The sequence below is a fragment of the Vipera ursinii genome (assembly GCF_947247035.1).
Source record: "Vipera ursinii genome assembly, chromosome: 12".
NCBI lineage: Eukaryota > Metazoa > Chordata > Lepidosauria > Squamata > Viperidae > Vipera > Vipera ursinii.
In genome coordinates this window covers 8,484,225-8,511,027 of record NC_139525.1, presented here as the reverse complement: position 1 = coordinate 8,511,027, position 26,803 = coordinate 8,484,225, and the positions used below count along the sequence as shown (strand labels likewise).

The 26,803-nt window shown below is 42.9% G+C and overlaps 1 protein-coding gene across 1 annotated transcript; it reads right to left on the bottom strand.

The window, feature by feature from the left end:
- Positions 1-617: 617 nt before the first annotated feature.
- Positions 618-5,234, bottom strand: TMEM35A (transmembrane protein 35A; the record flags this gene model as incomplete). Its single annotated transcript, XM_083371910.1, has 2 exons — positions 618-1,922; positions 5,115-5,234. 2 exons carry the CDS (start codon positions 5,232-5,234, stop codon positions 1,536-1,538), a joined length of 507 nt encoding a protein of 168 aa, XP_083228036.1. The 3' UTR covers positions 618-1,535.
- Between the last annotated feature and the right edge of the window lie 21,569 nt (positions 5,235-26,803).

The window sequence follows — 26,803 nt, the reverse complement described above, 5'->3', positions numbered from 1 at the left end:
CTATGGCCCCTTCATGACTCGTAGACTTCAACTCCCAGAATTCCTGAGCCATAATGGGGGAACTATGGCCCCTTCATGACTCGTGGACTTCAACTCCCAGAATTCCTGAGCCAGCATGGCTCAGCTTGGAAACCTCTCCCTTTCTCCTCAGCATGGCTGGCTCAGGAATTTTGGGAGTTGAAGTCCACGAGTCATAAAAGAGCCAAGGTTGCCTATCCCTGGCCTCTGCTGTTTTTCATTTTGAAACATTGCCTTTAGGGTTTATTGTGACCACTTCTCAGATCTCATTTCAACACATTTGAATATGTTCAAGTACAATTCAGAACAACTACCTATTGGGGCTCTTGAGTCAGCATCTTGTCATTCCAAAAACCAAGGCATGTCAGGAAAAAAGCCATTGTAGCCATACGTGAAGTGGCGGAAACATATACGTAAAGAATTCCAACGTCCCATGATTTAAAAAGCAAGTTTCCTCCAAATTTCAAAAAGTTTATTTTTATAAATTGGGTAAGGGCTGGGGAATGCGAACCAGACAATATGAATAAAGCAACATATATATATATATACATACATATATTTATTTATTTATTTATATATAGCTTTTAAAAAATGTATTTCTTTTGATAGTCGAGCTTTGCCTTTCGTGTTCATCCCAAGCTGAACAATAAAAAAAAACCTCTCAATAACAGAGATCTTAAGAGAGAGACCTATGCAGAATAGAAAATTGATTGCACTCTTAGCATCACCTGAGAGCAATGTTGCTTAATCTTGGAGGCTTTAAGATATGAAGACTTCAATTCCCAGAATCCCCCAGCTGGTCCTGCTGGGGAGTTGAAGTCCACCCATCTTAAAGCCGCCGTGTTTGAGAAACGTTGCCTTACACTGTGATTCTTGCAATGGCCAAAGAAGTAGATTTACACAGGGACAGACAATGAACAGTCCCTGATCCTGTGTCAGCAACCACACAGACAGACTTGGGAGAGAAGAGGCCTGATGGATTTATTACTGTCTCTGCAAGATCCTTTATGATCTGCTGAGAAAGGGTGGATGCATGCATTGTTTGGCGCAGGTGAACCAGGAGAGTGACTGAGTAAAGACGGCGTGGGGAATTTTTTTTTTCTTCCCAGGCTTTTTGCCCCTGAAGGACTGCATTTTGGTACAGAGGCAATTCAGGCAAAGCAATTCAGCTGTCCACCCCTTTCCGCACACACACAGATACACAGATATACATGGACACTTACACACTCGATACAAAGAGACACTTATTTCTTGCTTAGATCCAATATATGAGGATGACACACTGGTGTGCAGGAGGTGGAGGGCTATAGCAGAGGGCAGCTCTTAAGAGGTTCCGAGTGCATAAGCCAGCTTGAAATTTAACCGGCTACTTGAAAGGATTTCCCCATGTGCCACCATGGAACCCTTCCCAAAACCAACCAATCAATCAAGGACAAAAAGAAACAGGTTGCTCTGTTGTAGGCATTCTGCACAGAGAGCTGCAAAGAGGGTCCATAGGTCCCGTACAGAGGCGCCCACTAGGATACTTTGATTTTGCCCTTCTCTGGGGTTGCATCTGCCAGCAACTGCTGCTCTTCCCCATTCACTGTCAGGGTCCTCTTCTCCGGAGGCTGGTCCTCAGGCTGGCGTGCAATCAGCAGGCGGCAGGTGAGCAGGATCCCAAAGACCAAGGCGTGGGCATAGCGCTTGAGTGGGTCACCCACGAGTTGATGAAAGAAAAGCACGGCCAACACAAGCAGCAGCAGCACAAAGTTGGCCACATCTTTGGGGCGGCCTGGGACTAGGGTCATGACGATCCCGCAGGCCACCTCCAGGGCTCCAATGCTCTTGCGGAGGATGATGGAGCTGACCCCCATCCTCTTCAGCATGGGCAGCGCCCTCACATAGGTCTTGTAGGCACGCTTCTGTAAGCAAAAGGACACGAGCAGAGCATTCGTGACTGGTCTGGACCCAAGTTATTTGTTTATTTCACCCTTGGGAAGCCAATGGAGCACAGTTTGGATCAGCTGAGATCCAGTCAAACAGGAAACATCAATCTTATCCCACAAAGGGAGGAAATGGACCGTAATGGACAAAGTGATCTTCTTTGGTGGGTATTTTGTATGATGAGGTTGGAAAAGAGGACCAGAGCTCAGTGGTAGAATACCTAATTTAGATGGAGAAGGTCTTAGATTCTAACTTCTCCAGACGGAGAACTTCCTACTGAACTCTTGCATTGGTGTAGTCAGTAGACAATCTTGGGATGGATGGATGGATGGATGGACTGAAGGAAGGATGGACTGAAGGAAGGATGAGTTAACCATAAAATAATTTCTTCAGCTCCTAGAGATGGCTCATGAGCAATCCTTGTCAAATACGTGAGCTATTGAAAACGACTTTGAATATTTATGGGGAGCATAAAGATTGGGTGTGTCCAACCCACAGCCCATGGCTGCATGTGGCCTTGGACCACTAGTAATGTGGCCCCACATGATAACAAAAATACAAAAAAAATAAAATTAAGTTTGTTAACTATATTTTACATGCAGCCCAAATGATTCCTCTTCACTCAATGCAGCCCAGGCAACCCAAAAGGTTGGAGAATTGTGCTACTATCAATATAACTTATTTGAAAGAAAAATCTCTTTTCAATCTAGCTGAGCTCTTGACTTCATTGACAGGCAGTTTTCCTGAGAACTGCATGAAGATGATTCATCTTTGCCTTTACTCAGGATTTTGTTTTTTTTCTGCTGACTTCCCACTCCAGCTTTTTACCCAAACTTCCCTGGGAGTTTCCCATCCAGCATGGCTTCCAAAATCAGACAAAGCTAGTGGGTGCCACCTGATGAAGCCACTACAGCAATAATGTCATATATTCTGAGAGGTTACCAGTGTGGAATACAACATAACATAAAGTTGAGAACAGACCCCCTGCTGTTACAATCCCTGACCAAACAATGTGCAGTTTAAAGAATGGAATTGTATAAAAACAGACACAACTCATCAAATGACTCCTGGGAAAATAAATTGGATTGGGTGGGCAAATCAACAGAATGTATTTGAATGCATGTGTGGATAAAGTAACTGCATTAGAGGAACTCTGGTAACCGTTAAAAAAATGATGCACAGCTACAAATACGGGAAAGCAATCCAGATTTCCTAAAGCTGTAAAACTCTTTTTTTTTTAGATAAGGAAGTGGAAAGTAAGAAAGCAGAGCAAATAAATCTCATCTGAAAACCTGCAATGCTGGACATCATTTCATAGCAATGCACTGAAAAACAGTGTGCCATACTGCTCTTCTTCATATACAACATGTTAAGCTATGATATGCTTAACTATGGTTCAATGAGTACTGTAACACACAACCGGTTCATGCAGTAAGTCAAAGCGTAATCTGTGCCTTTCAAACCACAGTCGCTGAGTTCAGACAATATACTAAATCACAAACAAGAGGCATTCATTCATCGTGAGAAGTGTGTTCCATTGTTCTGTCGGCCCCAATGACTGGATTTATACCTTGTGTTAAGCCCATCGTTTGTGAGCTAGCCACAGCTGAATCCTTACATCATACTACGCCCTCAGTCGTATTTTGCAGATCACAGAGAGATTGTGTCCCATAACTCAAAACCAAACCACACTATATTAACACAATGTGGGAACCGGATGAGCATGTCAGTTAGCGAAATGAATATTTGTTACAACGCCAGTGCAAATGTAACTAATGAAAAAGGAAAAGCAGTTCAGTTGGCCAGTGGTATCAAGCCTCTTGGAAATACAAATAAAGAGAACACTTATCGGGATAAGGAAGAAAAAACAAAACAAAACCCCAAGGAACACCTGAAGTTTATAAGCAGCTTGACATTATATCCTATATCTCTAAGATTTCATTTTACTTTTTTGCTTCTCAAAGCCCTTCAAATGCCTCGACACAGAGTCATTCATGTGATATTTAGGATAGTAGCAAGACAAGGATGGGAAGGGAAGGGAAGGGAAGGGAAGGGAAGGGAAGAGAGAAGAGGAGAGGAGAGAAGAGGAGAGAGGAGAAGAGAAGAGAGGAGAGGAGAGGAGAGGAGAGGAGAGGAGAAGAGAAGAGAAGAGAAGAGAAGAGAAGAGAAGAGAAGAGAAGAGAAGAGAAGAGAAGAGAAGAGAAGAGAAGAGAAGAGAAGAGACATACTAGAAAGTTCCACTACTGTTTATCTCCAGAAATTACAAGTCTGGTCATTTCGATAATGGAATATACGAGTGAGCATTACTGCGTTATGAGTGACCTCCTGGAAGAGACAAAAAAGAAACCCCTTCATGGTTTGGCTGTCTGCATTGCCACACAGCTGGATCTCACCACCAGGTTCCTTAAGGACAACAGAAAATAGAAACAGCTGGAAATAGACTTGCTTTTTGAGAGAAAAGGATTGCCTCTCTCCTTTCAGCTCCATAGTCCAGGCTGATGGAAGACCCTGATTTGTCATCTTCTAGAAGCTTCTTTGAAGGAGGACATTACGTTGTTGTTCGTTGGGCTGCAGGCAGAGCTGAGCCATGTGGGTGCCTGTAACAGGTTATCACGACACGGAAGCCAAATAATGGGACTATTTGTGTGTCTCTGTCACAACAACGCTGGGTTTCTTCTAGATTTCTGGGGGCCACCTTCCCCTCGCCCTAATAAGCAAACCCTTGGGTGTGGAAGACGTTCTCTTCTGTACCTGTCAAAGATGAACCCTCAGTAGCCTCGTGCTATCTCATTCCTTTCCGACACCCAAACCTTTAAGATATACTCTCTCCCTCGCTTCCTCCTGGAAATAAGGAGATGGTCCTTTCTGCTCTAGAATGTCTTTCTATGCTCCTGCATGGTTGCCTCTTCTACAGCCTACCAGTTTTGTCTCCCTCCTCATTGGATGGCGGGGGGGGGGGGGAACTGCCTTAGGAAGAAGGGAATGCCAGAGGAATCTTGCAAACGGAAGGTGGGAGAGATTCCTGAGCAAAGGAAGAGAACAGCGCGAGAAGGGCTGGGTGGTATTCGGTCCCCTTTTTTGCACCTCTCCAACCCGTCGTCAAAAGCTCCTACCGTAACATTGCTGCCAGCTGGGAAGATGTCTCCCCCACCACAACTGTATTTACTCACCATCTCATTGTGGGCATCCTTGCTGAGCCTGGGGGTCAGTTTGATGGTCCCCATAAAGACGAAGAAGAGGCCCAGGGCCACCGAGAGGGCCACGATGGTGACAGTTCGGGGGGAGGCCATTCGGATCAGGATGCTGCGGCTTCCCCCGGGCTGTGATCCCTCGGCTAGGCAAGGGATGGTCAGTCACCATGGAAGGAGACGGGGAGCGGAAGGCTGCAGAAACCCAGAGGATGACACAAAGCAGAGAGGGAGATGCCTCTTCGGCTCAGCTGCCTCTGGGTCCTAATGTCCCGCTTTTTCACAGCGTTGGCAAGGTGACATCTGCTAAACAAGACGCAGGGAAGGCTGTGGAAGAGGCTGTGGGAGCTTGTCATGGCATCCACACACTGATATTTCTGGCCAAAGGCTGGCACTCGTCCATGACAGCTCAGTGGGCCATACAAGAAAGCTGCAGAAGAGTTGGATGCCCACTGAGGTGATTAAGTCTGGGGAAAATAGCTCTAAAAAAATTCCAAACTACTACTACTATTTCTTCTTCTTCTTCTTCTTCTTCTTCTTCTTCTTCTTCTTCTTCTTCTTCTTCTTCTTCTTCTTCTTCTTCTTCTTCCTCCTCCTCCTCCCCCCCTCCTCCTCCTTCTCCTCCTCCTCCTCTTCCCCTTCCTCCTCTTCTCAGCAGCTAAGTCCTTTGACTATTCCATTCTAATATATTATGTAGCAGTCTTTAGTATGCCACAAGACTCTTTATTTTGTTACAAAACACTTGCAATTGTAAGGTCCTACTCTACAGTCCTCAGAAACTGACCACTTCTTTCCCTCTGTATCAGCCAGTCTGCTGCCCATTTCCCACCCAGCCCTGCGAAACCTAACACATTAAAATTGGAGGAAAGAAACTTGGCCTCCTTCAAATTGACTCAATAAATTGGTGGGATTGATTGCAATCCATGCTGTGCCCTGTTTGTGTCAATACTGAGTGACTGAAGTTCAGAGATGTGCCACAACTGTATAATTACAAAGGTAATTATCATTCTGGTGCTAGAAACACATAGATTCTTATTATTGAGTTAGAATAAGCGCAGGCAGTTCCACCAAAGTGGTCACCAAAATGAACCGGCCACAGTCATTTTTTTTAAAGACTGGTCTTCATCTGGTCAAGGGTTCTCATAAATGGTCATCCAAAATCTTCCTGCTTATTGATGGGAGTAGATGTCAGTGAGCTTATAAACTAGCTCAAGGTGTCAGCATTAACACTCGAAGTGATGAGTCCTAAATATTCAAAAAGGATCTCCTCTATGAGCAATTTGGACAGGACCATCTATAGCACGGGGGTCAAAATGCCAAGGTGACAGCCTCAATAGGTAGATCAGATTAGGAAATCAACTCTACAGGAAGGCTAAAGGTATTTTTATGGAAGTTGACTATAATAACAGAATCTTACAAATCTAATTGTGCTGCACTGCCTCTTCCTTCTTATAAAGGTAAAGTTGTCTAGTTGTGTCTGACTCTGGGGTGTGTGTGTGTGTGTGTGCCCATCTCTGTTTCTTAGCCGTGGGAGCCACTTCGAAGACACTTTTGTAGTCATGTGGCTAACACATGAATAACAGCACATGATAACAGCACATGGAACCCTGCTATCTTCCCACAGAAGTGGTACCTATTTATCTACTCGCATTTGCATGCTTTCAAACTGGCTATGTGGGCAGGAGCTGGGGCAAGTCATCAGAGCTCATCCTGTCACACTGTGCTTGGTTTTGAATCCGGACTGTCAGCTTCCCAGCTGACAAGCTCAGGTTCTTTAACCACTGAGCCACCACGCCCCTGTTCTTCCTTCTTATACGCTACTGAATCAGGGAATTTGGTATAGGCCACAGATCCTGCATATCTCTGTCAAGATCCTCTTCCTTTTTCTATACATCAAAATCCCGTCTCACCTATTTTTATCTCCCTTACAGTTTGGACATTTTAAGTTTTGGTTGTTAGTCCTGCTCCATGTTTCTTCTTTTAGCAGGGCAGTGAGAAGCGTAACCCTTAAGGTGGAAATCCATAAACATTAAGAGTTCCTTCCTACTTGGAAACAGTTTGGAAACAGTTTCCTATCAGGAAGACCGAAACACTGGGCAATTTTACTGTCCCGGGTTCAAACGCTGCCATTGTCAGACAACTTTTTCTTCCTAGTAAGCTGGCCAACTCTTTGGAAGTAACTTCTTCAACCACAAAAGAAGCCTGAAGACTGGGTAATGACACCCATAACCATTAATGGGATTTTGGATTTTGTTTCCAGAGTTTGAAAAGGGTTGCTAAATTTTTAAAGCTACTTTAAACCTGTCCAAAGGTTTACGCTACCCATTTTGTGCATTTGTGCCTCAAAATGGAAGGAAACCATGCCATCCATGTACGGTGGCAATAATCATAAGGAGCTCCAAGAGAGAATTTGGGGGATATTTATGGGTTTGGATCACAAACTGATTATCCTGTAGTGAAAAGAACTTTACTTTTAAGAAGAAAAATCCGGGAGTAAGATAAAGGATGTTAGGCTTACTCAGTGCTTTTTTTGTAAAAGAAAAAGGTGCCAGAACTCACACATGTTATACAACCTGCCTTGCCTACCCTATAAGGTTTCATCCAAAAAAGGTGCTGGAACTCCATTCTGGGCGTTCTATGAGAAAAAAAAGCCCTGGGCTTACTAAACACTTGCTGATTTGGGAGAAAGCAAAACTCTGGAGTCTGTTAGAATTAAGGTTGCAACACTGCATAAATCATTTACAGAATTTACTCAGCCCAAACTGGTTTGGTTTACTAACAAAGGCATTCATCTGGCAATTGAACTTTTATTATTTGAAAGTTGTTAATATAAGACTTAACTGAACAGCAGGTGGCAGACATATTCTTAGGAAAAAAACCCAACCCTGAATACTTTTCAAAAGATCTGAGAAAAACTGAGCCTTTATCAAACCTTTATCACATTTTCATTGCTGGCTTGTTTTGCACAAGGAGTCTGTTTTTCTCAACATGAGGATTGGCAATAAGCTAAGCAAATACTGAAATTCTACTCACTGGATATTCCCATTTCTTGATAGATTTCCTTAGGCATTGCCTGTCTCCCTTTTCAACTCATCTTCATAGAGGAAAGAGGTAGAGGTAGAAAATTGAATGATTATTCACAAGATTTCAGATTTTAGATCTGGTAGATTTCTCCACATGCCCAGTGATCACAGAATACAGTAGGCATCCATTTAGATCCGTCCGTGGTATAGTCACCAGAACAAAGTTAACGGTAATGTGCCCTTCTTGGCTGGTTTATTCAGCTCGAGAGGGAACACGAATCTGGCTCCAGGCGGTGATATCCGCCTCCCTGAGTGAGGGTTGTTTCCCCTCCGTCTTGAAAGAAGCGGTGGTGAGACCCCTCCTCAAGAAACCTACCTTGGACCCAACTATATTAAACAACTTTCGTCCGGTCTCCAACCTTCGCTTTCTTGCTAAGGTTGTTGAGAGTGTGGTGGCGCATCAGCTCCCTTCGGTTCTGGAGGAAACTGACTATCTGGACCCGTACCAATCGGGTTCACCGCCCTGAGTCCTTAGGGAGAAGGGCGGTATACAAATCAAATCAAATAAATAAATAAATAAATAAACTTTGATTTTAAATTTGACTGTTTTATCACTTTTGGGTGTCTAATTTGAGTGCCATTGTACCAATCATGAAGTTACTCATGAAACTCCTCAATGAAACAAAATGGTTTTAAACAGTGCTTTTTTTGTAAAAGAAAAAGGTGCCGGAACTCACACATGTCATACAACCCTCCTTGCCTACCCTACAAGGTTCCATCCAGAAAAGGTGCCGGAACTCCGTTCTGAGCGTTCTATGACAAAAAAAGCCCTGGTTTTAAAAGTCAGAAGCTTTCTGCCAAAACACATATGAACTTAATGCAGGCTTCCTATATGATATTCTGGGGTTTTGCCAGGAATATGCTTTCCTTCATCACGTCATTTTCTTTTTAGCAATTTTGTATTCTGGCTGGTGGCTCCCCCAAGGCAGATTTGGAGATATTATCTTCTCTATTACAAAAGACAGAACAACTAATTCATCTCTTTTTCCTCAGCCACGAGTCTCGTCATTTATCAATTAAAACAGCACTAATGGCAGCCCTGTCATGTTCTAAGTTGCCTTACAAGGAAGCCAATCAATATTTTCCAGCAGATATAATGTTGCACGGAACCGGATCTCGACTCTTCCCTCAGCTGTGCATCCAGTTATAGTTTTGCAGAGCAAAATAACCTTTTTCTGTCGACTTAGTTCACTCTCTTTTCCTGCAAGGCTATAAATAAGTCACGAAAGGTACGGTAAGTCACGTTGCACAACTGTAACATTATAAAACGCAGATGCGATGTTGGCTTTCAGAATAACAGAGTTGGGAGGGACCTTGGAGGTCTTCTAGTCCAACCCTCTGCTCAAACAGGTGACCAGTACCATTTCAGACAAAGGGCTGCCCAATCTCTTCTTAAAAACCTGCAGTAATGGAGCACCCACAACTTCTGAAGGCAAGGCAATCCACTGATGAATTGTTCTCACTGTCATGAATTTTTCCTTTCTAGATTGGTTCTCTCCTTGATTAATTCCATCCACTGCTTGTCCTGCTTTCAGGTGCTTTAGCAATGCCACGATAAAGAAAAAGGACAGCCAGCATTTTTTTTAGAAGGAAGTGAAAGAAAGCTCCCTTATTGGACTCCTTCATTTTTTTTCCTCCTTTTCTGGAGACTTTCCAACCCAATATTACACCTTCTTCTGGATTTTCTCTTCGGGTGTGGCCCCACAAGGCATTATTGCTGGTCTACCACTTGGATGATGGCCTACCAGATTTTGGAAAGCTTTTAACTACTTCCCAGCAATCCTGTGAGATGTAGCAATAAGGCAGCACGAGCATCCAACTTTATTCAAGGCCAAACATCAAGTTGATGGGCTACACAAAGATTCTATCTCTGACGTTCTGCTGAGAGGTACTTGAATATTGAAGGCTTCTCTCTGGTCACCTGGGAAGATTCAAATGCAAAAAGGAGCAATTACTTTGTGCAAGGTGAAACTTATGAACGGATGTGGGAAGTGGATAATGATTATGGTGGTGGCGTGGGAGCACAGTGGTTAGAATGCAGTATTGCAGGCCAATTCTGCCAACTGCTGGCAGTTCGATCCTGACCTGCTCAAGGTTGACTCAGCCTTCCATCCTTCCGAGGTCGGTAAAATGAGGATCCAGATTGTTGGAGGGGGGCAATAGGCTGATTCTGTAAACCACTTAGAGGGGGCTATAAAGCACTGTGAAGTGGTATATAAGTCCAAATGCTATTGCTAGTGCCATGGGAAATGAATTTGTAGAAATAAATCATTTTTTTTAACCATCCAATCAATACGATGCTAGGAGCTGTTCCCAGGAACAGATGAGAAATTAAATTATTTGTCACAGATTCTAAAGATGATTTGCTAGCAAAATCCAAACAAGTCTTTCTTCATTTATAGAAAGCAACGGTGAGAACACAATTAGAATGGGAGAATAAATGAGATAGTGGCTTCCGCTTTCCCTGCCTGCAAATTTATTCCCAAAATAGCTCCCCTTTTGTTTTGTTTGGCCCCCTTGACTTTACAGTCAACAGAGTTTTCATTTTGCTCTGCTCAGAATGAGTTCAGTGGGTGTCACTGCAAGTAACACCATTGAGATGTCTTTGCTGCAGTATGCCTTCCCTATCAATCTAATTAACTTGTACATCTGTAAATCAAAATAAACATTTTTACAGTATCCTTACTATGTTCTCAGCACTTTCGTGATTTTGAGAGTGCTAAACCTTACCCCTTCTATAAACTTTTCCTCCCTATTTTAGCTACTCTGGATATGTGGATGGGAATCAGAAAGACTTCAGTTTAAGAATTTATGGAGATTCTCAGTCATCCAGGTCATGGCTGTCCCAAAGATGCTTTTTCAAAAGACTTTGTTTTTCCTTGAAGATGTTTCACTTCTCATCCAAGAGGCTTCTTGAATTCTGACACCCGAAATCCATCTGTCTTCAAGTTGCCAAGGTTGGGAAACTCTGCTCTGTTGTCAAATCCACAGAGAGAATGTTGAAAGTCAGAAGTGAAGAAGCTTCTTGGATGAGGAGTTAAATGTCTTCAAGGAAAAAGAAAGTCCAGTTGCCTTTTGAAAAAACCTCACTTCAAGGCTACCCTCAGCCATGGAAGTTCATGGTGTGGGCCAATCATCCTATTCCAGCCCACTTTATCTCAGAGGACTGTGACGATGGGGAAAATCATGGAGGAGAGAATGTTAAATAGCTATCCCTGAGCTTGTTAGGGTTAAAAAAGAGTCCTATGCAAACCCTTTGAGCTTCTACTCACTTCACAGATAATTTCATTGGTCAAAGAAACTCTGGAATCCTGCTTTCTCACCCTTAATGGTTGGAAAATCTTTGTGCTTACTGTAGCAAGCTTGCAGTTGAAGTCTTGTCTTTCCGCGTTACACAGCACGTCCTCATTCTAGTGGAAAGCACAGGGTGACAGAACCCATTTTCACACTTAAAGGTGGCCCAGAGTGGGATTTGGGGGTTTCTATAGTGATTCTTCTGGGATTCAGACCTGGCTGAGAACTGATTTGACTTGAAAAACAGGACGGGTGAGGATGACAGAGAACAGATTGGAACAGATTGCTCCGTAAACAGCCCAGGTTTCGCTTTGATCGTCTTGGCAACTGTTGTTCTGTCTGTGCAAACAAACTAGAATGCCACGGTCAGATCAAGATGGGGAAGATATACAGAGACCTTCTCAAAATTAAGAATGCTCCAATTAGCAATGTCGATTGTAATAATAGCAAACATATTAAAGCTTTTTTTTTTTTAAAAAAAGTCAAACATAGCTTAACTTTTGCGCTGAAAATACCATCCCTTACCTTGTAATGAATGGACGCGGTGGCTCAGTGGGTTAGGATGCTGAGCTTGTCGATCGGAAGGTCAGCAGTTTGGCGGGTCGAATCCCGAGTGCCGCGTAACAGAGTGAGCGCCTGTTACTCGTCCCAGCTTCTGCCAACCTAGCAGTTTGAAAGCACGTAAAAATGCAAGTAGAAAAATAGGGACCACTACGGTGGGAAGGTAATAGCGTTCCGTGCGCCTTTGGCGTCTAGTCATGCCGGCCACATGACCACGGAGATGTCCTCGGACAAGCGCTGGCTCTTCGGCTTTGAAACGGAGATGAGCACCGGCCCCTAGAGTCGGTAACGACTAGCACGCATGTGCGGGGGAACCTTTACCTTTACCTTTTTACCTTGTAATGACAATTCTCCTGAATCCAATCATAGAGCATATAACTTTTTTTAGGATTTTGCCTGCTCTCTAGCCAAACCAACATATTCTTCTAAACATGTGGGAGCTGTGATTTACACCAGCACATGACATTTTTACCCCATCCAATAATGGTTTTCTGGGCAAACATGCAATTGGCATGCAGTTAATTAAAACACCCTGCAAAAAGTAAAAACCACGTGAAAATAGAACACAACTATATAAAAATAACATAACTGACAGGGAGAGAAGCACACAACAGATGGGATATACATTTGAGTGACAACTGTAAGGATAATAAAGGTAGTGTAACACCTCAAAAATGGAGCAATCACATGAAGTGGTTGTTATGTACTGGGCTTGTGGTGATACTTGGGTTGCTGGAGCAGCTAACGGCTCTCCAGCAACCCAGACTAGCTGTCTCCTGTCCTGCAATTGGCTAGCCCCAGGCAGCAAGAGTGGGTTCAAACTTATTGGCTGCCGCCTAGGGGCTAGACTATATATTGCGGCTGGTTGCAGCCCATGCTTCAGTACAGTTCTAGCAAGAATAAAGTATGAGTTATCTTGTACTCAGCCTTGTGTATTCATTCCTGCACCTAAGAGCCCACTATTTAACAGTGGTCATCACAGATATTTTCATTTGTAGGTTTAAAGAGGCAGGGAGAGGATTCTTTCTTAAAGAAAAAAGTAAAATAGGAAGTCTTCAAAATGAGATGATTTCTTACAGTCTCCAAAAGGACATTACTGTTAATAGTATATGGTGGTACAGTATATGCATTTTTCCCCCTACCTCACAGAGTTTCTACTGCAACTTAAAATTTGAAGATAATAATAATAATAATAATAATAATAATAATAATAATAATAATAATAATAATAATAATAATATAATATAATATAAAGTTGGAAGGGACCTTGGAGGTCATCTAGTCCAACCCCCTGCTCAGGCAGGAAACCCTATGCCATTTCATGGAAATGGCTGTCCAGTCTCTTCTTAAAAACCTCCAGTGTTGGAGCATTCACAGCTTCTGGAGGCAGGTTGTTCCGCTGGTTAATTGTTCTAATTGTCAGGAAGTTTCTCCTTAGTTCTAGGTTGCTTCTCTCTTTGGTTACTTTCCATCCGTTGCTTCTTGTCCTGCCTTTGGGTGCTTTGGAGAATAGCTTGACTCCCTCTTCTTTGGGGCAGCCCCTGAGAGATTGGAACACTGCTATCATGTCACCCCTCACCCTAATAGAATGAGGGAGGAAAAGCAAGGTTAAGCAGACTTTGAATATGCTTTACCAAAACTTACTTGGGTCAACTTATTTTAAACACGCTCTAAAACCGGCCACCTCTGATGTTTATTTTTCACCTTCTTATCCCTGAAGAAAAACAGACAGCTTCTGTTTAAATAAATCTTGCAAAACAAGGCTAGTCTTTTCTGTTGTGTGGTTGAGTGTGACTAAATTCTACGGGTTTTTTTTTTGCAATTTGCAGCCTTTTATTACAGGTCTCTGTTCCTTCAAACGTGTTGGAAGGGATACCTTGTGCCTTCTGCCACAATACACCATATTTACCGTTCAGGTGGGGAGGAAGGTAGGAAAGGAAAGAGCATTAACAGTTGCATAGATGTGCTCTGTAGGGCCACATACATGGGAACTAATCCCTCTTTGCGGAAGATGGGTGGTTTAGAAATGTCAAATATAAAATAAAATAGTATCAGAGTATCAGAAAGTGGCTTAAGTCAGGCTAAAGCTTGAGCTCAGGATAGGAGCATCTTCAAGCACGGTGCAGGTATGTCCTGAAACAGAAAGCATGTTCTCTTGATATCTGCATTTTTGGTTTTTCTTCAAGATCTTTCTGGTATGTTCCAAATGAGCTTTACATTGGTTTTGCCTACATCCCAAATGACCATAGCCTTTACTCAACAGCTTTAGAACAACATATTGAGAAAGGCTCTGCAAGATAATATTCCTAGGCCGGGTTTACCTTCAAGCCAGAACTTCTCGTCTGATTTAAAACCTAATACAAATATTTTCTCTGGGCTAAAAAGGTGACAGAAAAATAAATACAGCGTGCTTTCCACAGTTTCTCAGCCTCCAAATTCTCAGTCCTGTTGGTTAATTTGCTGCTATCCTCATTCTAATCTGGATTGAATACTGCCTCCGCTTCCTTAAGCCTTCAGTAAATTCAAGCCTGTAAAATTGTCATTTTGAAAAAGTGCCAGTTCAGCATAATCAAAGAGAGAGAGAGAGAGAGAGAGAGAGAGAGAGAGAGAGAGAGAGAGAGAGAGAGAGAGAGAGAGAGAGAGAGAGAGAGAGAGAGATGTCTCATTTCCTAACAGATTGTAAGATTGTAGTTTGAAGTTCTGGAGGATGCAGCAATCAGATCTGTCATCGGTTTTAAATGGGTTGAGGAAACAGTATTGGGTGATCAGTAGGACAAGCGGGCCTTACTGAAAAAATCATTTTGTTCGTAGGCTAGATTAATTCCTGAGAGAACATGGCTGGCAGAAAAGCATGCTCATCTCCCTAAGTATTCTGAAATAACTGTGCGTCTTGGGGAAAAGAGTGTGAAATTCAGGCTTGGCTTCCAGTGAAATGAATCCTTACCTTGGTTTTTTTAAAAAAAAAAGGAGAGAAAAGATAAATAACCTGACCTTCTGATTTGAATAAATTACCTGGGTTCAAATAACCAGTGGAAGAACTAGATTAATTCATAATAAACCCAAATCTCATAGGAATTTCCTGTGAGAATTTCCCTTGGATGGAATTGAAACATCCTTTGTGTTCTGCAAAGTGTGCATTATCCCTGTGTGAATGTCTTGCTTACACTTTTTATTCAGTTGCAAAACCCAGATACAGGGCAGTCCTCAATTTACAATCCTAACTGAGCCCAGAATTATAGTCGTAAGTCGTTATAGTGATAAGGGAGGCAGCATGTGGCTGGCCGAGCTGGAACTGTGATCCAAACAAGAACTCTTGATTAGGTATTATAGATTGTGATATTAAAGAAACTAACTTGATGTTGAACTTGATAACAGCTGCAAGGTTATTGGCAGGGCAATACTGGAAGAAGAATAGCTTGCCTACTATAGAAGAATGGACGTTTAAAGTGTCAAATTTAGCAGAAATGGCTAAGATTTCTGCTTATCTGAAGGATCATTCACAAGAAAGATACATTTCGGTCTGGAGAAGATGGATAGATTATATTCAGAATAAATATGGGACCAAAAAGTTCCATTTAGCTTATGAGTAAATTTTAGATTGTTATTATTATTAATAGTTTATTAAAGCGGAATTTTTATTAGTTTTAATTATATGGTATTGTTATTATTTTTAGTATTTAGTATTGTTTAATAACTTGGATATTAATGTATGTTTTTATTATTATTATGTTCACTTTTATTTTGTTTGTATTTACGTTAAAGGGGAGTTAAAGTGCATTATGAACTTGGTTATTTATATAGTTGGTTAATGTTAGTTAGATTATGATTATTATATTTGTAACCCTGTATTCAGCTTTGGGAAGTGGGGGAGGGAGAGGGTTTTTTTTTGGGGTGGGTGGGTTGGTTTTGGGGATTATGTTGTAATTTTTATAAAACTTTTTAATAATAATAAAAAAAGAACTCTTGATTAGGTCTGTCTGGAAGAGACCTCTCTTCCTTTACATTGATATTGGGGGAACAGGAGGAGATGCACACTCAATTCATTATTACAACAAACAATAAAGATGCTATAAAAACAAAAAAAATACTGGAAGAGGATTGCTGCTTAAGACAAGAGACATTATCACTGCTGCCAAATCCTTGCTAGTCTTTGGTTAGGTTGTCTAGCCCAGTTTTTGAAATCTATATTAAATTAAAAAAAAATCCAGGTGGAAATAAATTTCCTGGTGTTCTAGTCAGGGCTGGCTCAAGGCATCTTGCTAAAGGCAGCTCCGCATCTCTGTTTCAGAATTATTCAGAAAAAAATGGGGGAAATCAGCAGCATTTTGTTCAGGAACAGGAAAAACAAGCTGGAATGCATCTTTTTTGCAAAGGCAAACAGACGCTAGCTACTCTTAAATGTGCATTGCCCAAGATTGATAGTGTCTCTTTTAAAAGTTAAGAGATTAAGGGGTGGCAGGCAGGAGCTGTCTTTAATTTCCAAACCAGAGCGCTATGACCCACTGGCAAAAAGATTGTGAGAATTGCAAAGGATCTTGTTTTCATGCCAGAGACCCGGGTGCCTTTCCTTCAATCAGGCATCAAGAACCTACATAGATTTTATTCAACTTGGCTGAACTCAAGTCTATCCATAAATTTAAGATGCTCTTAAGATGATTAGTAAAACCGGTGGCCTCTTTCTGTTTGCAACCCTTATTTAGGCCTACAGGCTGGGTTTGCGTCAGGCTTAGCGGCTGACTTTCTTCCAAAGGAAAGTGCTAGGAAGTTAGCACAGTTTGGTTTGCCAAAAGTACCCGATTGGAATCCCCTCCAGGAGTAATAAACTTTGGGGAAAATCCCACAAACGCTGCACTCTCGTTTCCAATTGAAATGCAATCCGAAGCCAGCAACATTAGACCCTCAGGATGTGTTATATTTCAACTGGAGAGTATAGAGATTACCAAATCTTGGCAGCAAAAAAAAAAAAAAAAAAAAATCAGCCAGTTTTCTGTATTGCTTGGCTGCTATCTAGTGGCCATCTGGATTTTTGTAAGCCAAGCTGGTAGCTCCACTGAAGCACTCTTGTTTTATTTTTTATTTTTTTGACATTTTTGAACTGTCCGTTTTCCCTCAGAGAGGGACGCTGGATGGTGTGCAATACAATGGTAAAATATAAAAACGATATATAAAAATAAAATAAAAAATGAGAAGGATACAAGTGGTAACACTGCTTCCTCTCCCCCCCCCATTTAATATTTTACAGAGACTTCAACTTGCTGGATTAAGGGAGAGAGAGAGAGAGAGAGAGAGAGAGAGAGAGAGAGAGAGAGAGAGAGAGAGAGAGAGAGGGAGAGGGAGAGGGAGAGGGAGAGGGAGAGTGTTTGTTAATCATGATTTTTTAAAAAGTTTCATAGTGGAATAAAATGAAATTCGCAGCTGCTCTGATGTTCAGCAAAATTAACTTGGGAGATCAGTGAAGTGTTATTGAAACAGGCACAACACACACACGGATACCAAAAAGAACGGCAAGGCATGGACCATCTTGAGAAGCATGGTTGGTGGGCTTTGACCTAGTCCTACTAGCCCAGATCCGGTTTCTGCCTCTGCCTTTTTCATCGCAGACTCTTTAAGCCTCTGGGGTGATGTGCTCCTGAGACCCACTGTCAATGTATTGTTAATACATTTAGCGACAGATCTGGTCCCTTTTGAGACCTCCTCTTTGGTCTTTCCCCCCTGCTTTTGGGTGATGCAGGACAAGTTCCAGGTTGCCATAGAAACTGTTGCCTGGAGTGACTCTTTGTAGTAGAATTTATCCCTTTGCTTGACAATAGAAGCTGCCTGTACACAAGCCCAGATGAGAAGTTCTACAGATTCTCTTTGAGAAGGAAAAGCCATGTAAAGGAAGGGAGGGAGGATTCTGAAGGATCACCTTGCCAATCTGCACGCGAGGATCCCTTACTCAAAACGTAGCATGTCCCTCCAACATTAGCTTGCGGTTTTCCTTCACACTTCCGATTGTAAAGAAGAGAGGTGGATGGTGACAAAAGTGCCCATCCTCACTCCTGTCCCAGGTCCCCAGGAAGTTCAGAAATGAAAGAGAAGAATTCCAGCAGATCACTTGAAAGGTACACCCCTTCCCAAGAGACAAAGTGTGGTGCGGGGGGGGGGGGGAAGCTGGAATTTCACAGATTTATCATAGGACTAAGTGTTGTGATTCAGGGTCAGCCTGTGGGTTCGGCAGTTGGGTCGGATGATTCAGAGCAGGAGGAGGGGGGTGTTGGAGAGGTTGCTGAGGGGGTTGGAGAGCTTGCTGATGAGAGCCCTCAGCCAGGCCCCTCTCACCTGGTTACAACGCAGACCCAGCTGTGTGAGCCTGACAGTGTGGATGAAGATGACCCACAGCTGGCCCTGTTCAAGGACGCCCGACGCAGGAGGCAGTCAATCAGGAGTAAACAGAGGAAGGCAATGGGGCACCTCGGAAGGAGGCAGAGAGAAGCCACACCCTGAACTGTTTAAAAGGGGAATGCGTGGGAGGGCTGGTTTGCTGAAGGCAACCGTTTGAATAGCTCCTGTTTCATGGTTCGTGTCTTGTTTTTGCTCTGTTTGCTTTTGTGTCCATAAATTTGGCAGGCTTAGTTCCAGCCTCTTGCCTTCTTGTAAAAGGGGTTGTCCCTGCCTTTTCTGCAGGGCCGGTAGCAGGCTGGTACAGAACACTAAGATGAGTAGCTGAGGTTAAAGTTTGCCAGTCCCTTTATAGAATGGCTTCTGTAAAATCCAAGGGTGGCAATCTCTTCTTTCTTGAATTTCGTTATACTGGTTTCCAGGAGTTGTGGTTGCCATAAATGGGCGTTTCTGCCATTTTGAGGGAAGGAAAGACATGAAAAGTGGAGCATATGCTCTAATCTGAATTTATCCTAGCTTTAAAAGAAGGGCCTCAGACCTCATTCTGCCCACCATCTGGAAAACAGGAGAACAAATTATGCCTTGCCTACTTGCATCATTGCTTAGGTCCTGTAAGACAGGGGTCCCCAAACCCTGGTCCGTGGATCAGTACTGGGCTGCGGTATGCCAGCAACTGGTCCGCGCAAACAAGAAAAGCCCCATCTGCAGAATGCAGGCAGCACACAAAATCATATACCCTCCAGTCCGCGGAAAAACCTCTCTCCAAGTAACTGATCCCTGGTGCCCAAAAAGTTGAGGAGCTCTGCTGTAAGAGATCTAAATCCAGCCGCCCCCATGAAGTCCGTTGACTCTTCTCTGATGCCAAGTAGCCTTGACTCTTAGTAGCTTGGATTCTTGTGTATAGTTAATAGTAACAGAATAACAGAGTTGGAAGGGACCTTGGAGGTCTTCTAGTCCAACCTCCTGCTCAGGCAGGAGACCCTATGCCATTTCAGACAAATGGTTGTCCAATCTCTTTTTAAAAACTTCCAGTGTTGGAGCATTCACAGCTTCCGGAGGCAAGTTATTCCACTGATTAATTGTTCTAACTATCAGGAAATTTCTCCTTAGTTCTAGCTTGCTTCTCTCCTTGATGAGTTTCCATTCGTTGCTTCTTGTCCTGCCTTTGTGTGCTTTGGAGAATAGCTTGACCCCCTCTTCTTTGTGGCAGCCCCTGAGATATTGGAAGGCTGCTCACCTGTCACCCCTCGCCCTTCTCTTCGTTAAACTAGACATACCCAATTCCAGCAACTGTTCTTTATATATTTTAATCTCCAATCCCCTAATCATCTTTGTTGCTCTTCTTTGTACTCTTTCTAGAGTCTCAACATCATTTTTACGTTGCGGCAACCAAACCTAGATGCAGTATTCCAAGTGCGGCCTTACCAAGGCATTATAAAATGGTTTTAACACTTCACATGTTCTTGATTCTATCCCTCTCTCAATGCAGCCTAGCACTGTGTTGGCTTTTTGGGCAGCTGCAGCACACTGCTGGCTCATATTTAAACGAGAGTCCACGAAATAAACTTGTAATGTTTTTGAACTCTTATCTCGGTTTCCTGACTTCTTACACTTGACAGGAAATGTGCAACTTCCTGAACATACAGATATATTAAAGAGACAGATGATGTAGGGGTTAAGGCATCAGGCCGGAAAGCAGGAGACTGCAAACTCTAGTCCCACCCTAAGCACAAAGCTGGTTGGGCCAGCCCTTCTCTTTCAGCCCTAGCAAGAAGGCAATGGTAAAACCATATCCGAAAGATTTGCCAAGAAAAGCGCAGGGATTCATCCAGGCAACTGCCAGGACTCAAACACTGATTCAAAGGAATCTTTTAAAAATATGCACGTATTAAACAGAAGGGAATACCAATAGCTCAGGGTTCAACCGTGGAGTCCTGATGCTGTTTTCTTGCAGACCTTTCATTACCTGACATTATTTATTAATGAGCACCGAGGGTGTTACCTCATTTATTAATGAAACATCTGCAGAGAAACAAGTCACCTCAGAGCACCCTGTGTCAGAATTGCCAATTTTAAAAACCCTACTGAAAGAAACCCTACAGCAGGGGTCTTCAAACTTGGCCCTTTTATGACTTGTGGACTTCAACTCCCAGAATTCCTCAGCCAGCAAAGCTGGCTGAGGAATTCTGGGAGTTGAAGTCCACAAGTCATAAAAGGGCCAAGTTTGAAGACCCCTGCCCTACAGTATAAGAAATAGACGCTCAACAGAGGACTGTTTTTGCACCATGCTGAATGTGTGGCTAATTTGTGGCATTTGTTCAGAACTGACATGTTATCTCTTTGAAAGTGTTCCTTTTTCTTTAGCTGCTTGCCCTTCACCCTTCAAACTGGCCAGATCTGGCCCACTCGAGATAACTGCCTGCTTCAGTTGAGGAAATGAATTGCACTTAAGCTCAAAAGACATGGCAGGGGAAAGAGTTTAAAAACTGGGAGCGCTTTTTCTTTCAGAAGAATTCGTGTTATTCAAAGGCTAAGCTTTCCTTCTGCTTCATCCGGGTTTAAATCCCGCATCCCTCTTGCATCTGATAAGGTGAGCTGCCATTCATGCTAGCTTATGCCTTTTTATCAAAATAATTTGATTGGAGAGGAATTGCTTTTTCTTCCATTGCAGATCTGATCAATCAGAATACGGCTGGAAGGGACTTGGAGATCATCTATCTAGTCCAGCGATGGTGAACCTTTTAGAGACCGAGTGCCCAAACTGCAACCCAAAACCCAACTTGTGCATTGTCGGGTGCTCGGTGGGCGTGGCCCATTGAGTGGGTGTGGCCCATTGGGTGGGCGTGGCTGCGGTGGTAACGGCAGACTGGGTGGGACTAAAAAGTTCAATCAATCAATTCCAACTTTGCGAGATCTTTTTTTTCCCGTGAGAAGTTGAAATTGATCGATTGATTAAACCTTTTTTTTTTGCACACGGTGGCAGAGGCCTAAAGCGAAAAGGTTTTATAAAACCCAGCTGAAGGCCTAGGACTGGGGCGACGGCACGCGTGCCCACAGAGAGGGCTCTGCGTGCCACCTGTGCCATGCGTGCCATAGATTCGCCACCATGGATCTAGTCCAACCCCATGCTCAAGCAGGAGATCCTATATCATTTCAGACAAGTGGTTGTCCGGTCTTTTCTTAAAATACTCCAGTGATGAAGCACCCCAAACTTCCAAAGGCAACTTCTGTTCCACTGGTAAATTGTTCTGTTAGGAAGTTTCTCCTTAATTCCAGGTTGCTTCTCTCCTTGATTAGTTTCCATCCATTGTTTCTTGTCTTGCCTTCTGGTGCTTTGAAAAATAGGTTGACTCTCTTTGTCTCTGCAGGAAGGCCTCAAATATTGGAACACTGCTATATCATGTCACCCCTAGTCCTTCTTTTCTCCAGACTATCCATACCCAATTCTTGCAGCCGTTCTTCATATACCGCTTGAGAATGAAAAGCAATTAGTTGGGAAAATCAATATTGAAAGGAGAAATCTGCAGGCAGATTTCTTCTGGTTAATCATTAGCTTGGCTTTTTGGATAATCAGGAGATCTTGGTTTTCTGTCAGCACAGGGTGGGTGTGATTGTGAGAGGAGATGCAATGCTCCAGTCCCTTTATTGGCTGGGATCTTTTTTTTTTTGCAAAGCTACCATCTTTTGTCTCCCAATGAAGAGGTTTCATTTTGACCTCCCCATCCTGCCCGCCCAGTCATAGGGTTGCTATTTTGAAAAGGCAGCAGAATGGCTCACTGGACTGTTGTTTGATCTACAGGAGCCAGCTGAATTTTCTTGGCCCAACCCCCAAAATGCCTGTTTGCAGATCAAACAGGGTTGCTGCTTAGAAAGGAGACTGTAAGCATCGGAGGGGGGAACAAATGGAAGAGACCAAACGCAGGGGAAATACGAAGTATGAGCTGCATTGCAAAAGTTTGGAAAGGGCACATTTCAGGTGAAGTTTAAGCTTTTGGGAAGGTATTAAATGAAACGTGCAGCGTTAGATAAATTTGCATTCCTGCCATGAACCTGATGAACGTTCCCCCCTTTCATTTACCTTGAAAATTACAAATTTGGGACAAGGAACCCATCCAAAGTCTCTAAATCATTACTCCTCAACTTGACAACTTTAAGACCTCTGGGATTTCAACAGTCAGAATTCCCTAGCCAGCTATTGCAGCACTCAGCAGAGCAAAGAACAATGAAAAGAAGTTTCAGAGATGCAATCTTTAGTTATAGGAGCTTCCCCCGCCCTCCCCTCCCCCTCCCCGGTGTTTGGTGTCTTTTCCATTTTTCCTCCACGATTACAATCTCTTTTGAATTTTTTTTAATAAGCAGCAGCTTCATTTGTCACCCAGCCGGCTTCCATGCCTAAGGCAGGATTGGAATTCAGAGCTTCCTGCTTTGTAGCCCGATGCCTTAACCACTAAATCAAAGTGGCTCTACTTTTTTTTTTTTATTTACTTAGTCCAACTGTTGCAGGCAGGCTTGAAACTTATTGCAAATTTCCCCCAGTGCTTAGCTGGCTCCAGGGCACCCAGCTGTCTTTAGACTCAGTTCGTGGCTATATTTGGAAAGGAGAATTGTGACGTGTCTCTCTCTGCATGCTTCACAGTGTTTCCCCCACAGCATAGCTTTCTCCAGTCAGGCACCAAAGAAGGAGTAACACCCATGTTCTAACTAACTGTCAGGAAGTTTCTCTTTAGTTCTAGGTTGCTTCTCTCCTTGACTAGTTTCCATCCGTTGCTTCTTGTCCTGCTTTCAGGTGCTTTGGAGAATAGCTTGGCTCCCTCTTCTTTGGGGCAGCCCCTGAGATATTGGAACACTGCTATCACGTCAACCCTAGTCCTTCTCTTCATTAAACTAGACATACCCAATTCCAGCAGCCGTTCCTTATATGTTTTAGCCTCCAGCCCCCTAATCATCTTTGTTGCTCTTCTCTGTACCCTTTCTAGAGTCTCGACATCTTTTTTACATCGTGGTGACCAAAACTGGATGCAGTATTGCAGGTGTGGCCTTACCAAAGCATTGTAAAGTGGTATTAGTACTTCACTTGATCTTGATTCTATCCCTCTGTTAATGCAGCCTAGCACCGTGTTGGCTTTTTTGGCAGCTGCAGCACACGGCTGGCTCATATTGAAGTGATTGTCTACTAAGACTCCGAGATCCCTCTCACAGTTACTACTATTGAGCAAGGTACCACCTATACTATACCTATGCATTTGATTTTCCTGCCTAAATGTAGAACCTTACTTTTTTCACAATTGAATTTCATTTTGTTAGATAGCGCCCAGGGTTTGAGTCTGTCTAGATCCTCCTGTATCTTAAGCCTATCTTCTGGAGTATTGGCTATTCCTGACAGCTTGGTGTCGTCTGCAAATTTGATGAGTTCCCCATCTATCCCCTCATCCAAATCGTTAATGAAGATATTGAAGAGCACTGGGCCCAGAACAGAGCCCTGGGGCACCCCACTACACACTTCCTTCCATGTAGATGCAGTTCCATTGAGGACCACACGCTGAGTACGGCCATGTATTACGTTCAGGGCATACCTTTCTGTGTTTCAATGGGCAAGGCCAAAACTGCTGGAGGTCAGTCCAGGAGGCTGGTTTGGGATCAAGAAGCTGACAAGTTGCCCAGCTTTGCTGCATTCTACCACATCTCATTTTGGGATCCCGATCTTCCTCTTCCTCTTTTTTCCTAGGCACTTATCCGGTGGTGGGATACAGCCGGTTTGCACCACTTTGGCAGAACCGGGAGCTAATGTTTTTGTTGCCCAGGCCCAGGATGGACTTCCGGAAGTGGCATCCATATACAGAGAACCGGTTGTTCGCCTATTTGAATCCCACCACTGCCCCTTATCCCCTTGTCCTGCCTTCCCAGAAGTAAAGTCTCAAATTCTCGTGTGGCTTTGTCTTCTACTTGGCCTGATTCCAACTCACCTGGTTTCCTTATTTCATTTGTACAAACTCCATTCTCATTTCTTGAGTTTGCAGGCCCAGCCCAGCCTATCCTACACACAAACACGCGTCTGATCTATTTCAGTATTTCTGGCTAGTCTTAATTCTTTGACTGTATTTTTCGGACTGGCACTGTATTTGAATTCAGCCCGTTTCAACTCCTTCTCTCCGGATGGTGCTATAAGGGCACTGTATGTCTGGTCAACTAAACACATAAATGGTTTCTTCTCTTATGCCATTACTCTGCTGAACGCCTGATTTTCACAGATGTCGCAATACAATGATTGCTAAGTTTTTTTTGTCTAATGTGTATGTATGTTAGCTCATGGGGTGTGACTGTCCCTTTTATTATTTTTACTTCTCCCTTTTATTGGCTGTGCACTTTATTATTATTATTATTAATCATTATGATTACATTCTGTTGTTTTGCAAGTACACCGAGTGCTCCTGAGACCAATTCCTTGTGCATTTAACTACACTTGGCCAAATAAATAAGGTATAAGTATAAGCAGAGGAATTTCTCTTCAGCACAACATTATAGGTGCATGCAGCTTTAGGGATGAGATATTTAACACGGCTTCATTTGCACTCGACTGCATGCTGCATGAAAAAGCCCTCCACACACTTGTCACAGTTTGGACTTTGGTCAAAATGTGACAGCATTCCCCAAGCTTCTTTATTGGATTTTCTCAGACAGGGCGATCCACTCTGGAAACCGGCTGCAAAGAGATAGATTTTGATTAGGCGGTTTAGACGCAACAGCCTGTCATAAGGAAGTGGATTTGTTGCTGTATAATGAGATGCCGGCTGCTTCTGATGAACTCTCTTTGGCTGGTGCAGAATAAACAAACAAATGGGCAGAGTTTCAGTTTATGGATGGAGGAAAATATTATGGCAACCCCAACTCTCTGGTTTTGAATTCACTCCCCCCCCCCTTGTGCTTTCCTGGCTCTCTTTGATTTGTTCAAAAGCTTTTTGTCCCAAAGTTATCGAGAAACCTGTTTTGAAATTCAAAGGCAGGAAATATTGGCTAGGTGCCAATGCATGGAACGCCTATACTGCTTATCCCAAAATACTTCTGGGAATCTGGACTCCAGAGGATACCTAAAGGTTAACTGGCCTCCTTGGGAATAGACGTGATGTTTGTAGACAGATTGCTGATCTCTTCTGTTGTGTACATTTGCTCTTGTTTAGTTGCCTGTGCATTTTCTCGTGTGTGTGTGTGTGTGTGTGTGTGTGTGTGTGTGAATATATATATATATATATATATATATATATATATATATATATATGTATATATATATATATATATATATATATATATATATATATATATATATATATATATATATATATATTGCTCAAAAAAATAAAGGGAACACTTAAACAACACAATGTACTGTATTTAATAGTAGGATGTCTTATTTTGTGTTCCCTTTATTTTTTTGAGCAGTATATGTGTGTGTGTGTGTGTATGTTAGCAATCCAAAAATTTACACAAATATGAGCTGTCACTGGTGTGACTACTGCCTGTCGATGGCCTTCGGTTAGGCTGAAACAGGAAATAAAGATTTGTCCCATGTTTGGGGCCTATATATATACATATGTATATGTATATGTATATATATATATATGTATATGTATATTTATTTATTTATTTATTGATGGGATTTATATCCCGCCCTATCTCCCGAAGGACTCAGGGCGGCTAACAACAAAAACATATAATAAGTACAGAAATCAAGATAAAAATAAAATTGAGAACATCTGTGCAATAAATTAAAATTAGAGAATTTAAAAAAATTAATTAAAAATTCTAAATATAAATTAATTAAAACGCATCAAAATTAAAATTAAATTAATATTAAAATATGTATATGTATATGTATATGTATATGTATATGTATATGTATATGTATATATACATCTTCACTTAAACGCAAGGCCCAAGCATCACCCCAGTCTAAAGGGTGCTTAACCTGGACAATGACCCTCTGTCTAATTATGCTAATTAACAGCAGAGGGATTTTTTTTTTAATCTGGGGTGGGGAGGGGAAAGGACTTTGACATCCCCTTCTGCAACCCCTGGCTTACGTCGGCTCTCTCCCTTTTCAGCAGAGGTTGGCTTACGCCCACCCGTCTGCAAGCGTGGCGAAGCAGTCGGCAGTCCAACCGGCGAAACTGATCCTCAGCCCGCGCCCAGCCTATCCGAACCCGGGTTCCCTCTTGCTCGCTTGGCAAATCCCGACGAGCGGGCAACCGCGCGCCTGGAGGCAGGGAGGCTGGCGCTCAGCAGGGCGTGCGCTAGGACCCGGGGCCGCCGCCCAGAGCCGGGGCAGACACACCTGTTTTCCCGGCTCCGTCCGGATCA